The sequence below is a fragment of the Typopeltis vanoorti genome, chromosome 18 (assembly GCF_054136105.1).
Source record: "Typopeltis vanoorti isolate ZY-2024b chromosome 18, IOZ_Tvanoo_1.0, whole genome shotgun sequence".
Lineage (NCBI taxonomy): Eukaryota > Metazoa > Arthropoda > Arachnida > Uropygi > Thelyphonidae > Typopeltis > Typopeltis vanoorti.
In genome coordinates, this window is record NC_143566.1 from 41,075,018 (window position 1) to 41,091,820 (window position 16,803).

The window sequence follows — 16,803 nt, forward strand, 5'->3', positions numbered from 1 at the left end:
TAACCCTATCTAGCTTTTGAAGACTGAACAGGCAGTTCGATCTCAGAGATAGCTGGCCCTGGATTACCTTTAATTATAGGTAATCTAATGGTGCACCAAGAGACAGGGAAACAAGGGCTACCATCTCTTGGTGACTAATCCTAACAGGATTTGCTATTGTCTGAAATAATGTGGGTTCTACAGTCGATTTCTTGAGTTTACAGGACGAAGAATACCAGTCTCTGGGAGAAAACGCCCATTTCCCCATGCCAGAGATCGCCCAACTCGGGAACCAGGTGAAGAACGGCTTAGAACAATTTTATCCACTCGGTGACTAGACATGAACTATAAGTCTTTCTTTGAAAAACAAACCATGAAAGAAATCAAACCACACACACACTCACAAAAACTGTATATTCTAATATGACCAATAGGTGGCATTTAATGTGCGTAATCTGTATGTCAACATTCACGCATGGTTTTCTTGAACTGTGTGACTCTTGTTATGTTATGAAATCATATTGAGCATGGCATCTTGTAAACCACGGTTTCTGAAACCAGGTAGATTATTTATAATTTAATGTTAATAATTATTGCGCACTGTCCCAACGTTCACTTTAAAATAAATAACGAAAAAATAAAAAAAGAGTCGACTTCTACCACTGTGTGTGGTTATGGCAATTAGGAATGACCTAAAAGCACACAAAATGTGTTCTACTTTTTTAATGCAGGAACTAATATTTACTTTAATTTTATAAAACACACAAAATGTGCTTTTACTTCAAAACTAATGCTGGGAGGAGAGAAGGATGGCTTGGCCTCTCGAAAGTTTGTGTGTGCGTGCACCCTGATTAGGGGAAGCATTGAGAATAGGTAGTCTTAGGAAATTCAAAATGCTGTTATAGATTTTTGTTGTTTTGTTTTTTAAAGCAAAATCATATTTGAAACTTATATGAAAATCCAAAATAGGTCAGTCGGCACTTAAAAGGGATTAATGCAGAATAAGTGATCATTATGTTAAAAGGACCGCTTTAGTAGCCCTATAGCTGAAAATTGCAATAAATTAGTAGTAGCCTCCCTGCACACTTAAATATGATATTAAAATGTACGGTATATAACAGTGGGAAGGTTGTAAAATGTTATAATACTTCATTTTATGAAGTATTATAACATTGCATGCTTACAAGGAATGATCATTATATACAAATGCAAAATAGTAATGAAAAATGTATTAAAAAATACAGATGCAACTAGAAACCAAGCATGAAATTATTATTATAGTTTTCTTCTTTTATTATCATTTTTTATGGGATATGGGTTAGGTAATTAAGATATTCAACTAGAAAGGATGAAAATATCTTCCTTATTTTTGCTATTGGAATGAAATGAAGAGCAAGCTATTTGAGAAACCATTAAAGGGAACTTTGCTGTACAAGATTACTCACTTATTGTTATTACATGTCACTTCCAGGAACAGAATTCCATGTACTATACAGCACTACAATCCATATTTGCCATCTACACTGTACTACTCATTTCTACATTATGTGAAAATAATCTGATGATCTTTGTTGAATCAGAAGACATAGAAAATATAGAAATATTTTATATTTATGTGCTTAATACTGTAAGTGAATAATTCAATATGAAATTCTTTCTTTTAGGGTTACACTGTGATCAGCACTCATATTTGTAGATTTAGGGGCTCAAAAACACACGTGTTGAACAGATTATTTTATTAATTACAAATAAAATAAAACTTGACGTTTCGACCTCTGTATCAAGGTCATCATTGGAAGAATACAACTGTATGCAGAACCAAGCTACATGCTCATGCTTTCTATACCAGTAAACTAAATCTACGTAGTTAATAAATCTTTTTTCTAGCCTGACCTCTAGTGATAGAAAAGAAAAACAAATGGAAAAAAAAAATATATATATATATATATACAGGGTGTTCGGGATAAATTTGACATATTTATAATTAATTATATTTTTCCGTAAGTTACATGTATTAACACACACTTCTCTTTATTTAAAAGTTTGGACCCTTCTTCATTCATATACAAGATGTCAGAAAGGATGGATAGCTGGAACCCACCTGAATCATGGAAGAGAATAACTTGTATCATGATGATTCGTGCCCACCATCAAAATAAGGATATTACGACTGCTGCCCAATGCTCCCTGAATACAGTAAAAACAATCAGGCATGAACTAGAGACTTGCAATGGTGACTACGAGGATGCAGCAAGAAGAAAGATCCCTAGCAGACGATCTGATTGCGTTCGTACAGCAGAATTCCTCGCAAATCTGCAGGAACAGGTGTTGAAGAACCCTGGCATTGGAATTCGGGCTTTGTTCGTGGAGTTGCTAACTGTAGTCAAGCCCTGGATAACAAGGGTAGCCAATGGTAGGCCGTATGTATGGCAGCAGGATTCGGCCCCTTGCCACACCTCTGGGAAAAGTCAAAAATGGTTGTCTGAAAATTTCTACGACTTCACCAGTCCAAATGTTTGGCCTCCAAACTCCCCAGACCTTAACCCCATGGATTATTTTGTATGGGGCGCAGTTGAAAAAGACACCAATCGCACTTCCAATTATACAAAAGCCCAGTTAATGGATAAAATTAAAACAGTTTTTGCGGCCCTTCCCAGGGAGACTGTAGCATCAGCTTGTTCGAGGTTCCGAAGCAGAATTGAAGCTGTGATCGATGCTAATGGTGGTTATTTTGAGTAAATCTTGTTGATAGTATTGTAATTAACTCTGCCTGTAATGTTTTTTTGTCAATTCATTAAATTTAATAGATACAAAGAAGATTTTCTTTTTCCTTACGAAACTGTCAAATTTATCCCGAACACCCTGTATATATATATATATAAAAAAAAAAAAAAAAAAAAATAATAATAAAAAAAAAAATATATATATATATATATATAAATTATAAATAGATAAATGCAACTACAATAAACTGTTAGAGTCCTCATGTATTAATATTCTGGATAGTTACAAAATGATTTCTTTCAGTTGCTATTGAATGTTCTAAACACTTCACCAAGTCACCAGGTTGTCTTCTTGTAGTGGGAATTTTTCTAATGCTAGTTTAGGATGTTATACAGGTTGTAGATGGGTCCTCCACATTCTTGAAATGGTGAGGCCATCATTTTTGTTGAGATTTGGGTTGTGTTTGAGCATTTCACAAGACTCTTTAAATTTTCTCTCAAACCAGGTTTTGGTGCGGTGTAGGGACTTGGTATTTTTTCAGTCAATTCTATGGTATGTTTGGAGTGCATGGTCAGAAAGGCCTGTTTTACCGAAGTGGAGGTATTTAATGTGTCGTTTGTGTTCGTCTTGTCTGATTGGGATAGTTCGCCCTGTTTCCCCGATGTATGGTATGTTACATGTGCAGTGTATTTTGTATACCCCTGGGTGTGCTAGGTGTGGAATAGGATCTTTAGAGGAACTGAGTAGGTGTCTTAGCTTATTTGGGGGTTTAAAGGTGGTTTTAATGTTGTATTTGCGAAGCGTTCTGTCTATTTTTTCAGAAATGCCTCTAACATAAGGAATGGCAATAGCATTCTTGAAATCTTTTTTGTTTGTACTGGTGTTTTTATGGAGGATCTTGTGAATAGTTTTTTTATTGTATCCATTTTTGATAAATGTTTGGTTGATGATTTTGTATTCTTGGTTTAGAGCCTGTTCATTTGAACAGATAGTTAAGGCTCTGTGTTTAAGGGTGCTTATGACACCTAATTTTTGTGTTGGGTGGTGGTAAGAATTTTTGTGTATGTATTGGCCTGTGTGTGTAGGTTTGCGGTAAACTGAGAAAGAGAGACAGCCAGAGGGAAGACGTGTGTCTAGGAAAGGAAGAGAGTCGTTTTTTTCCATTTCAATGGTGAATGGGATACGTTTGTGTTGTTTGTTTAGGTGGCTAAGGAATGTATTTAGAGCTTCGCGGCCGTTGGGCCAAATGGCGAAAATATCGTCGACGTATCTGAGCCAGATTTTGGGCTTTAGACATGCTGTCTCTAGAGCCCGTTGCTCAAAGTCTTCCATATAAAAGTTAGCTATTGGGGGAGAAAGTGGTGAGCCCATGGGCATGTTATTCCATTCCTGAATGACATCAGAATATTATATTAACATTCCATGCAGCCTATTGTGTGTATGTAATGTTTTTTAAATTTGCTAATTGTTGACTTTTTACTTTTTTTTTTTTAAATGCATTGTATTAGGTAGTGCATTTTGTTCATAGTTTATGTTGTAAAGATATTGCAGTTTTTTGTATATCTTACTTGAATCTGAATTTTGAAAATTCTCTATAGTTTCAGAAGTTTTTGGAGTAGCAGAAGAAAGGAAAGAAGATAATGGAGAAAGGACAAATTTTGTATATAATCCTTATATATCATTATCTCTTGTGCAGCAGCGTCAACAGCTTCCTATATTTAAGGTATTTCTTTTATGTTGTTCATTTTTATTTATTACTGTTGTAATTATTTTAATAGGTATTAATTACTTTTAGATCACAAAGGACACCTCTTGACATTTTGAGTGTGTTGAAACTTTTTTTTTATTTCACTTATGATATTTTTCTTAAAATCCATTGATTTTGGATAGTGAAGAATTTTAATTTTATAAGCCTTATCTGCAGTAAGCCACATGAAGACTTTTGTGAGGAAAGGATGTATGTGGAACTACAAGGCCAGTGATTATTAAAATCTTGGGAGACAGCTTGGAGCTATAGCATGGAATGAGAAGCTAAGCAGGAAGGAGCTAAATGCTTCTTAGGCACTGACAAAGAGATATTTAATAGTATCAATGTATAGATGTATTCTCTAGGTCAAAAGGCTGAATAAGTAGGTGTCAGATAAATAAATGAAGGGATTAGCATGAAAGCTGGAATTAGAAGGCACTGTGGAGGTCTTTTTAGTTTATAAAAATTTATTTAAATGTATTAAAATATTCAAGAAACCATTCAAGATTTGATCATAGGTTTGTGCACAGGTCATAGGTTTCATGTTGATGAGGATATGTTGGAAAGAGTCCAGAGAAGATTCACAAAGGTGGTCGGTGGTCTTTGGAATGTGGAGTATGAGCACAAACGGAGAGAATGTAAATTGCAAAGCCTTGTGAATAGGAGGTGGAGGGGGGTGATATGATTGAGACATATATACAGTGTGTCCTTTAACACATTCATGTTGCAAAGTGTTTTGCATGTTTATCTTACCCACAAGATTTCTCATTACTGTTTGTGTGCTGCTTCTGTGTCAGGTGGGCAGGCTCACTGACACAAAGTTTATATACAAACATTTTAGTTGCAACTCTCTTTTGGTAGAATTTTATTTGAAGATAACATTTGTGATCTGTCTTAATGACATTGAAAATTTCAAATGCAATTGAACAAACATTTATTTCATGTAATTGAAAACTTGGACAAATGCTAGGACAATTATTTTTAGTTAGATACTGTGTTTGGTGGTACAACAAATGGTTTTGCTTGAGCCTGTGCAGCATAGTTTCTGTGGGAGGGGACATGTGTTTCATTAGGTAGTGCCATTTTTATCCCAGTTACGCTATCTCTAATTGCATACTATTTGTTGACAAATATATTACACAGACTGCAAATGTCTCTGTACTTTATTCAGTGATACAATAAAACTACTTGTTTTTCTTTCAGCTGCAGTATAGTTGATAGGGATGGCATGTTGTTTAATACAAAGGTGGTCTGAAAAGTTCTCGGCTTCGACCATAGATAGGAACACTATCGGCAAGATTTTTTTTTTCTAAGTTGGTACATCTGTCATAAGCATCCATGTGAAATTGCAAGTCATTCTATCAAGTAGTTTGTTTTATACAGCTGTTTGAAGTAAATGTTTTGTCAGTATCCCTTGAAATGGATAAAATTGAGTATCATGCAGTTATAAAATTCTTTGTAAAAGAAGGTTTAACACCAAAAGAAATTCATTCGAAGTTCATAAAAGTTTTTGGACACTCTTCTCTTTCATTTTCAACAATTAAGAAATGGGCTGCTGAGTTTAAACATGGTCGTACCAACCATGTTTGAAGATGATCCATGTGAAGGATATCCAAAAAGTGTAACATACCAGAAATCATTGATCAAGTGCACAATATGGTATCGGATGACCAACGAGTTAAAGTGCGTGAAATTGCTGAGACTATAGGCATTTCAAAAGAACATGCAGGATATATTTTGCATGAAGAATTGCATATGAAAAGCTTTGCGCAAGATGGGTGCCACGCTTGCTCACAGAGATCAAAAACGCACTTGCATGAAAATCTCTGAACAGTGCTTGGAGTGTTTTAACAAGAATAAAACTGATTTTGTGCATCAATTTTTTACTATGAATGAGACTTGGATTCACCATTACACACTAGAATCCAAACAGCAGTCAAAACAGTGGACAGAAGCCGGTTGTTCAGCACCAAAGAAGACATAGTGAGTTCCATCAGCATCAGTGTTTTGGATTGCTAAAGGCATTTTGTTTATTAATTATCTTGAAAAGGGTAAAATAATAACCGGGATATTATTCTGATCTTTTAACCAGATTAGACGAAAAAATTCGTGAGAAAAAACCTGGTTTGCAGAAGAAAAAAATCATCTTTCATCAGGACAATGAACCTGCTCACAAAGGTGTTTTGGCAATGGAAAAATTAAGGGACCTGCACTATGAATTGTTGGAATATCCACCCTATTCCCTAGATTTGACTCCCTCTTACTTCTATCTCTTCCCCAAACTATAACTCTTCCTCGCTGGTCAACATTTTTCCTTTGAATTAAGAGGTGATTGCAGCTGTAGAGGGGTATTTTGCAGATCTTACTGAGAACCACTACAGGGATGGGATAATGGCGCTGGAACATCGCTGGAATAAATGTATTAGTCTTAAGTGAGATTATGTTGAAAAATAAAAATAATTTTGAAATTGTAAAATAGTTTTTTCATTGTTAGGCCGAAAACTTTTCAGACTACCCTCGTATATAGGAACAGCTGCTTCCAGTCTTTGGATAGTATGCATGTAGGGAGTAAAAGTTGATCTATTCCTAACTGAAAATATATCCTTCTATATTCTATAAGAAGAATGCATCTGATGAAAGCCAACAAACTAGAAACATATGTGGGAAATCCAGATGTTCTATTGATGAGTTCCTGAGCTGCTGTCAAAAAAAAAACAAAAAAAAAACTGCATTTGATGAAGTTTGAATTTTTGAAGAAATAGTGAATAATTTTGAAGGTGATTTCAGTTGGATATTGTATTTACAGAGCAGTTCCTCATCTGACTAAGAAGATATTTCACAAAGTAAGGTTTCTGAATTTTCAGTTTCAAACAAATGGAATCCGGTAAGTAATACTGTAGTACTGGTTCACAAGTACAGTAGAGAAGATGAGCTACTTTTACCACTTGATGCAGAAAATCCATTTTGCAGTGTAATCTGCATTTCTAACTGATGATCTGATGGAATTTAAGGAAAGAGAAACTAACAGATATGCAGGTCAGTGCTTATCTACAAATCAGGATTGTGTAACTCCAGGTAGACAAGTGAATTCTATGAATTAAACTTATTAAGAACAAAATGATTTATGTATATATTTATGTACTATTATTTATTTATGTTTTCGTGGATCCAGGATCTTGGATTTGATTATCTCATTAGAAGATATTGTTGTAAATGAAGTGTCACATCATCCTTCAGTTGGTGAAAGTAACCATGAAGTGAACACTTGGATGGTGGCCAGCCATATGAGGACTTTTATGAGAAAGAGTTATATGTGGAACTATAAGGCAGGTGATCGCAGGAATGGAATGAATGCATGGTAATTCCATTGCATAAGGGTGGTGCAAAGACCGATGTATCCAACTATTTACCAGTTAGTATTTCAGCAGTAGTGGTGAAGATTTTGGAAAAATGGGTTAGGGCTTGCATTCTGAAATGGGTTGACAGTGAATCTCTACTTTGCAATGAACAACATGGGTTTACTAAGGGAAGGTCATGTTTTAGTAACTTGATCACATTCTATAACAATGCTACCATTCAATTAGACAAGGGGAATGGATATGACTTTTGGATTTTTCTAAGGCCTTTGACAGAATACAGCATGGTAGACTGTTGTATAAATTGAAGAAAATTGGTTTGGGTTATAGAATATTAGCATGGATAAGAGGATGGCTGACTGACAGATATCAAAAAGTGGTATATGGGGGATGTGAGTCTGTAAGATTTAAGGTAACAAGTGGTGTACCACAAGGATCAGTGCTTGGTCGACTGTTATTCAATCTGTAAATTAATGATATTGAAAAGGATTTGACAAGCGACATACAGCTATTTGCTGATGATGCAAAGATAGGTAGAGTAATGAGGAATGCTGCTGATATGCAATACTTGCAGAATGATTTGAATAGGCTGGAATTATGGGCAGCAGGGAAAAATGGGTGACAGTTCAATCTCAGTAAATGTAAAGTCATTCACTTCAATATGATTAGATATCCAATGTCCTATTATATTGGTGGTATTATGTTAGAAGAAACTGATGAGGCTAGGAATCTTGGAGTGTTAGTAGATAGGAAGTTGAAGTTCAGGGGCCATGTGCAAAGATTGCAAACACAATTCAAAAATTGCAATGCTGAAATGAACATTCACATGTAATGATAAGGATGTCATTTTGCCTCTTTACGAGGCCTTGATAAGACCTCACTTGGACTATTGTGTGCAGGTCTGCTCTCCTGGTTTCCATTGTGATTCTGATATATTGGAGAGAGTACAAAGTAGAGTATTAAAAATGATATCAGGATTGTGGAATATTGATAATGAAGACAGATTGAGAATTTGTAGACTGAAGAAAGAGGGGTGATATGATTGAGACTTACAAACTTCTGAAAGGATCATACAGGATTTCAGTTGATGGAATTTTTCAATTTATGGAGGGTGGGGAAAGGACAAGAGGGCATTCTTAGAAGCTGAGAATGAAGGCCGCTAAGAAGGGGTGAAGGATAGATTTTTCTCTCAGAGGGTGGTGCATGATTGGAATGGATTGCCATTGGATGTTGCGAGTGCAAGCAGTGTGAATGAATTCAAGAATAAGTATGATAGCTGGTATATGTAGTATGTGGCCTCCTTCAGTGAGTTTCTGACTCACTGGAGGTCTCTTTTAATAATAATAATAATTATGGAAAACTCAGGAGGCAGCTTGCAGAGTATCATGAAATGAGGAATTGCATGGGATGGAAATCAATGCTGTCTGTGGTCTCTAATCAGTTGTCTCTACTCAGGAATTATCTGGCAGAGGCAATGACTGAGTGTATTCTGAAGGTCAGGAGATTAAATAAGGTAGGTGTGAAATGGATGACTGAAGAGGTAAATCATGCAATCTGGAAGAAAATGGCACTGTGGAGGTGGCACAAAATAAGTGGAGATAATCAGCTACATAAGGAGTACAAAGAGCAAACAAGGAAGGTGACTCAGTAAGGGCAGCAAAAGTGCAGTATGAGCAGCAGTTAGCAAATGACACCAAAAGAAATCCTACAGAGGACGAATGATTATAATCATTTAAGTTAAGGGATATTATATCCCATATTGTTTCTTAGCCAAATAAGAAACTCAAAGAGTTTCATGCCGAATATAGAAACTATATAAAGTTCGGCGATTCCAAGCGTAAGCAAATACCTGGATAGTGCAGCAACTGACCCTTGAAGGTAGTGCAAGCTGAGGCAACTCATATAAAGGGTGGAGCAAGCTCCAATCGCTATTCTTGATATTTACCCATAATGTGAACTTAACTCCTAGGAGCTGTATTATTGTTCAACATTATGAGAGAAGGTCACATCCAGACTGGTTTCAATCTTTTTTGAGGTCTCATCAGTGAGTAGGTAGACCTAGTTAATAGCAAGTTTGTAGCGAACAGAACTTGCATCCCTTCTATGAGAATTGCCAAGAGGTGTCCTATTAAATTACTAATTATAATGAAGAGCCAAAGGCTTCAATTTGGCGACATGAACTTATTTAAGTTAAGGGATATTATATCCCATATTGTTTCTTAGCCGAATAAGAAACTCAAAGAGTTCCATGCCAAATATAGAAACTATATAAAGTTCGTCGATTCCAAGAGTAAGCAAATACCAGGATAGTGCAGCGACTGACCCTTGAAGGTAGTGCAAGCTGAGGCTTATAATCATTCTTCCTTTTACTGGCCATATATCATATTTTAATCCTATAATTATGGGAGGATGATGTTGGTCAGTGGTAATGGGAGAATGATAGACACTGAGGAGGATATAGTAGAGATGTTAAATGAGCAATTCATTAAAGTATTCAATCCTTGTGATTGTATCATAATGCAGAACTTGAGAGCAGGGGAATGGGGGAGGAACCAGTGATGGTGAGTGAGTAGGAGGTATATGAGGAATTGAGTAAACTTGATATCAATCAGGCCATGGGACTTGATGGTATATCACCCCTTGTCTTGAGGGAATGTTCCAGGGAGTTAACAACATCTTTAATGATCATTTTCAACATGAGTATTAGATTAGCCCACATCCCAAAGGAATAAGATTAAGGTGATAAGACTAAGGCTTTGAATTATAGGCCAATCTGCTTGTCTGGAGTTGTGGTCAAGGTGTTGGAGAAACTAGTAAAGACAAGGATTCAGAACTGGGTGGACAGCAGTGGAATGCTCTTTAATGGACAGCATGGGTTTACTAAAGGAAGATCGTATTTTTGCAATCTGCTTACTTATTATAGCAAGTGACAAATACATCGGACAAGAGGGATGCCATATACAGTAGTATATTTAGATTTTGCAAAGCCTTTCAATAGATTACCACATGACAAACTAGTGTTAAATTGGAACAGATTGGATTGGATTGGATATTAGATTAGTGCATTGGATTGGAGATTGGCTTTCTGACAGGTGTTAACAGGTTATGTATTGGGGAGCGATATCCCAGAAGAGGAAAGTCCCCAGGGGTCTGATTGTTGTTTAATTTATATGTAAATGACATTGGAAAGGGCTTAAATGGTGATATATAGTTGTTTGCAGATGGTGCAAATTTGGAGAGTTATGAGCAGGGGAGGCTTATGCATATGCACTATGGAACTGCAGCACCCCAAATTTTTCTCGATATATAAATATTATTTCTTTTAGGGTTACATGGTCATCAGCATTCGTATTTATAAATTTAGGGACACAAAAACACACGTGTTGAACAGATTATTTTATTAATTACTAATAAAATAAAACTTGACGTTTCGACCCCTGTATTGAGGTCATCATCGGAAGGATACAAGTGTTTAAGGAACCAAGCTACATGCTCTAGCTCTGTATACCGGTATTAATTAATCCTTTTCCATAGCCTGACCTCTAGTGATAAAAAATAAATAAATAAATAAATAAATAAAAATAATAAATAAATATAAATAAATAAATACAACTACAATAAACTGCTCAAGTCCTCATGTATTAATATTCTTCTGGATTTGTACAGTTCTGATTGTTATAATATGATTTTTCTTTCAGTTGCTGTTGAATGTTACAAACACTTCACCAGGTTGTCTTCTTGTAGTGGGATTTTTCTATGGCTAGTTTAGGTTGTTATACAGGTTGTAGATGGGTCCTTCACATTTCTGAAATGGTTAGGCCATCGTTTTTGTTGAGATTTGGGTTGTGTTTGAGCATTTCACATGACTCTTTAAATTTTCTCTCAAACCAGGTTTTGGTGCAGTGTAAGGACTTGATATTTTTCCAATCAATTCTGTGGTATGTTTAGAGTGCATGGTCAGGAAGGCTGGTTTTTCCAAAATGGAGGTATTTAATGTGTCGTTTGTGTTCATCTTGTTTGATTGGGATAATTTGCCCTGTTTCCCTTATGTATGGTATGTTACATGTGCATTGTATTTTGTATACCCCTGGGTGGGCTAGGTGTGGAAGAGGATCTTTAGAAGAACTGAGTAGGTGTCTTAACTTATTTGGGAGTTTAAAGGTGGTTTTAATGTTGTATTTGTGTAGTGTTCTGTCTATTTTTTCAGAAATGCCTCTAACATAAGGAATGGCAATAACATTCCTGAAATCTTTTTTGTTCTTACTGGTATCCTTATGGAGGATCTTGTGAATAGTTTTTTTTTACTCTATCCATTTTTTTTATAAATGTTTAGTTGATGATCTTGTATTCCTGGTTTAGAGCTTGTTCATTAGAACAGATTGTTAGAGCTCTGTGTTTAAGGTTGCTTATGACACCTAGTTTTTGTGTTGGATGGTGATAAGAATTTTTGTGTATGTATTGGCCTGTGTGTGTAGGTTTGCGGTAAACTGAGAAGGAGAGACAGCCAGAGGGAAGACGTGTGTCTAGGAAAGGAAGAGTGTTGTTTTTTTCCATTTCAGTGGTGAATTGGATATGTTTGTGCTGTTTGTTTAGGTGGCTAAGGAATGTATTTAGAGCTTCGCAGCCATGGGGCCAAATGGCGAAAATATCGTCGACGTATCTGAGCCAAATTTTGGGCTTTAGACATGCTGTCTCTAGAGCACGTTGCTCAAAGTCTTCCATATAAAAGTTAGCTATTGAGGGGGAAAGCGATGAGCCCATGGCTGTACCTTCTTTTTGAAGGTAAAAATTGTTTTGCCACACGAAATATCCGGAGCAGAGTACGTGGCCAAAGAGGGCCGTGATGTCGTGTGGAAATATGTTCTGTAGGAGCAAAATAGTGTCATTGATTGGGAGATTGGTGAAAAGGGATGTTATGTCAAAGCTGACTAATAAATCTTGGTCGTTGAGTGTAATGTTTTTAATTTTATTAATGAAGAAAGAAAAACAAAGAAAAATTAGTAATGAAATTTCAAGCCCTACAACAACAGAAAAGCACAAGACCATCAGTTCACCATAACAAAATGAACAGCCAATCACAAACCGACATCATAAGGAGCAGCCAATAGCCCACAAACGAAGTTAGGAGCAACTAACCACCATCGGACCACAGCTTGGTTATCAACCAATCAAACCACAATCCCACCCAAGGTGAACTCTCACTGCTAAAAAAAGGTTTGAACTACGCCATTGCTCCAAGGTCAATGAACAAACTTGATATTGTTTATCATATCGAGAGAGGTTTAAGATCCCTCCCCACCAATTTGGCTGATAAAATACGAATGGAAACATCGTGTATACTAAATTCAAACAAAAAACTAAGCACCAACTTAAACAAAACCAAAAATCTATCCCTTAAATCCTTAAAAAATAACCAAGACATTATAATCACGAAAGCAGATAAAGGCAATGCCACTGTCCTTTTAGACCGTACAGCATACATTGAAAAAATGAACCATTTGATATCGGACCACAACACCTACCAAATGGTAAACTACAACCCCACCAAACATAACAAAAAGAAAACAACTGAATTAATCAAATCCATCCACACATGGCCCGAAGAAACAACAAAAAAATTAATACCTCATTATGCTTGTGCACTCAGAATTTATGGCCTGCCAAAAATACACACACCACTACGTCTGATTGTTGAAGGAATTGACAGCCCAAATTTTCACTTAGCCAAAAAATTAGTGGCCACACTCAAGGAATTGGTAGGTCAGTCCCCTTCCTACATAAAAAATACACAACATTTCATTAATAAAATTAAAAACATTATACTCAATGGCCAAGATTTATTAGTCAGCTTTGACATAACTTCCCTTTTCACCAATGTCCCAATCAATGACACTATCTTGCTCCTATGGAACATATTTCCACATGACATCACGGCCCTCGTTGGCCACATACTCCGCTCCGGATATTTCATGTGGCAAAACAATTTTTACCTTCAAAAAGAAAGTACAGCCATGGGCTCACTGCTTCCCCCCCCCCCCCCCCCCAATAGCTAACTTTTATATGGAAGACTTTGAGCAACGTGCTCTAGAGACAGCATGTATAAAGCCCAAAATTTGGCTCAGATAAGTCGACGATATTTTTGCCATTTGGCCCCACGGCCGCAAAGCTCTAAATACATTCCTTAGCCACCCAATTCACCAATGAAATTAACAAAAAACAAAAAAAAACTCTTTTCCTTTCCTAGACACAGTTGTCACACTTCTTCCCTCTGGCTGTCTTTCCTTCTCAGTTTACTGCAAACCTACACACACAGGCCAATACATACACAAAAATTCTTACTACGACCCAACACAAAAACTAGGTATCATAGGCACCCTTAAACACAGAGCTCTAACAATCTGTTCTAATGAACAAGCTCTAAACCAGGAATACAAGATCATCAACCAAACATTTATAAAAAATGGATACAGTAAAAAAAAACTATTTACAAGATCCTGCATAAAGATACCAGTAAGAAAACAAAAAAGATTTCAGGAATGCTATTGCCATTCCTTATGTTAGAGGCATTTCTGAAAAAATAGACAGAACACTACACAAATACAACATTAAAACCACCTTTAAACTTCCAAATAAGTTAAGACACCTACTCAGTTCTTCTAAAGATCCTCTTCCACACCTAGCCCACCCAGGGGTATACAAAATACAATGCACATGTAACATACCATACATAGGGGAAACAGGGCAAACTATCCCAATCAGACAAGATGATCACAAACGACACATTAAATACCTCCATTTTGCAAAAACCGGCCTTCCTGACCATTCACTCTAAACATACCACAGAATTCATTGAAAAAATACCAAGTCCTTACACTGAACCAAAACCTGGTTTGAGAGAAAATTTAAAGAGTCATGTGAAATGCTCAAACACAACCCAAATCTCAACAAAAATGATGGCCTAACCATTTCAGGAATGTGAAGGATCCATCTACAACCTGTATAACAACCTAAACTAGCCATAGAAAAATCCCACTACAAGAAGACAACCTGGTGAAGTGTTTGTAACATTCAACAGCAACTGAAAGAAATCATATTATAACAATCAGAACTGTACAAATCCAGAAGAATATTAATACATGAGGACTTGAGCAGTTTATTGTAGTTGTATTTATTTATTTATATATATTTTTATATTTTTTTAATTATTTTTATTTATTTATTTAATTTAATTTTTTATTTTTTTTATCACTAGAGGTCAGGCTAGGGAAAATAATTAATTAACTACATAGATTTAGTTGACCGGTATGCAGAGCTAGAGCATGTAGCTTGGTTCCTTATACGCTTGTATCCTTCTGATGATGACCTCGATACAGGGGTCGAAACGCCAAGTTTTATTTTATTAGTAATTAATAAAATAATCTGTTCAACACGTGTGTTTTTGTGTCCCTAAATTTATAAATATGGATATATAAATATATTTATATTTGCTTGTAATATTTAATTTTATCATCAACAATCCTTCAGAATTTTCTTGTTTTGTATAAAAAATAATAAAAATCCATCTTGTAGCACTTAGAAAGGCGAAGGACGCTAGCAGCACTGTCCATCACGCAGTTCCACTTTGTTTATATGCAGTTTGCGCCAGTAGTAGAGTGTTCGTAGTGCTTATTGTGTTTACTCTATGTCTTTAAATATTTGGACATTACAATTAAAGACATAGCGTTTGTTATAGTTTTTATTTTAGAACATTATTGGGATTATGATGATGGGTTTTATTTTTAAGTAATTTTGAATTATATCTAAACTATGTAATTTTATTTGATAATAAACAATATTTTTTCATGAAACAAAACAAGAAAAATATATTTTATAATAAATTTAGTTTAATCGTTTACCTAAGTGTAAGCAAACAAAGTGTGCTCATGAAGTGTCTTCAGGACTTCATAGTAAAGGTGGACCAAGCTCTCATCATCCTTGTCTCAGTATCTCCCATAATGCAAAACATACCTCCATGTGGATATGTATAATACTATGCATTAAGGAAAAGGCCACTATTCAGACCGGTTTCGACCTTTATTAAGGTCTCGTCTGTGAGAGCCAGACCCAGAAATGGTGATACTAAGGTAGAAGCAATGGAGAGGTCATATTTACTTATACGAGTTGCCAAAAGGTGTACTACCTTATTATTAATTTACTCTGGATTTAGAGAAAGATGTTGGAAGTTTATTTTCCACTTGGTTAGACTATAATAAATTTAGTTTAATCCTTTACCCAAGTGTAAGCAAACATAGTTTGCACCTGAAGTATCTTCAGGACTGAGGCAACTCGTAGTAAAGATGGACTAAAACTCTCATCACTCCTTGTCTTAGTATTTCCCATAATGCAAAGCACATCTCCTTCTGGATATGTATATTGCTATGCATTAAGGGAAGGGCCACTACCCAGACCGGTTTCGAGCTTTATTGAAGTCTTGTTAGTGGGAGCTTGACCCAGAAGTGGTGATACGAAGGCAGAAGCAATGGAGAGGTCATATTTACTTATACATATAAAAATAAACTGATCAGGCTGCATATGGATTACTGGGCACAGATTTGGTTGCCATATTTTCAAAAGAATGATAAGATGTTGGAGAGGGTCCAGGGATGATGACTAAGTTGGTTGCTGGTCTGTGGAACATGAGGACAGATTGAGAGAATGCAAAATACAGAGCCTAGTGGATAGAAGGAAAAGGGAAGACATGATCGAGCATTATAACTTGGTAAGGGGGTAATTATCGGATTAATATGGATGAGATTTTTCATAGAATATCTGGAGACAGGAAGAATGAGAGGACATCTCTGGAAGCTGTATAAGGTGTGTATGAGCAATTGGCTGAGGAGTAGATTTTTAGCATGGAGAGTAGTGGATGATTGGAATGCATTACCTGAGTACAGGGACAGTGAATGCATTTAAGTCAGTGAATCTCTTGATTCCATGGAGGTCTGTTGATAATAATAA

General features: G+C 36.0%; 1 protein-coding gene across 3 annotated transcripts in view; it reads left to right on the top strand.

Moving 5' to 3' along the window:
* Positions 1-457: 457 nt before the first annotated feature.
* LOC150096612 (putative ATP-dependent RNA helicase DHX35) overlaps positions 458-16,803 on the top strand; it is a 437,463-nt gene continuing 421,117 nt past the window's right edge. For all 3 annotated transcript variants that reach the window (XM_090408561.1, XM_090408562.1, XM_090408564.1), the window contains exons 1-2: positions 458-540; positions 4,302-4,426. In XM_090408561.1, coding sequence (XP_090264687.1) covers positions 507-540; positions 4,302-4,426 — 159 coding nt within the window. In that variant the 5' untranslated portion in view covers positions 458-506. The remainder of the gene's footprint in view (positions 541-4,301; positions 4,427-16,803) is intronic.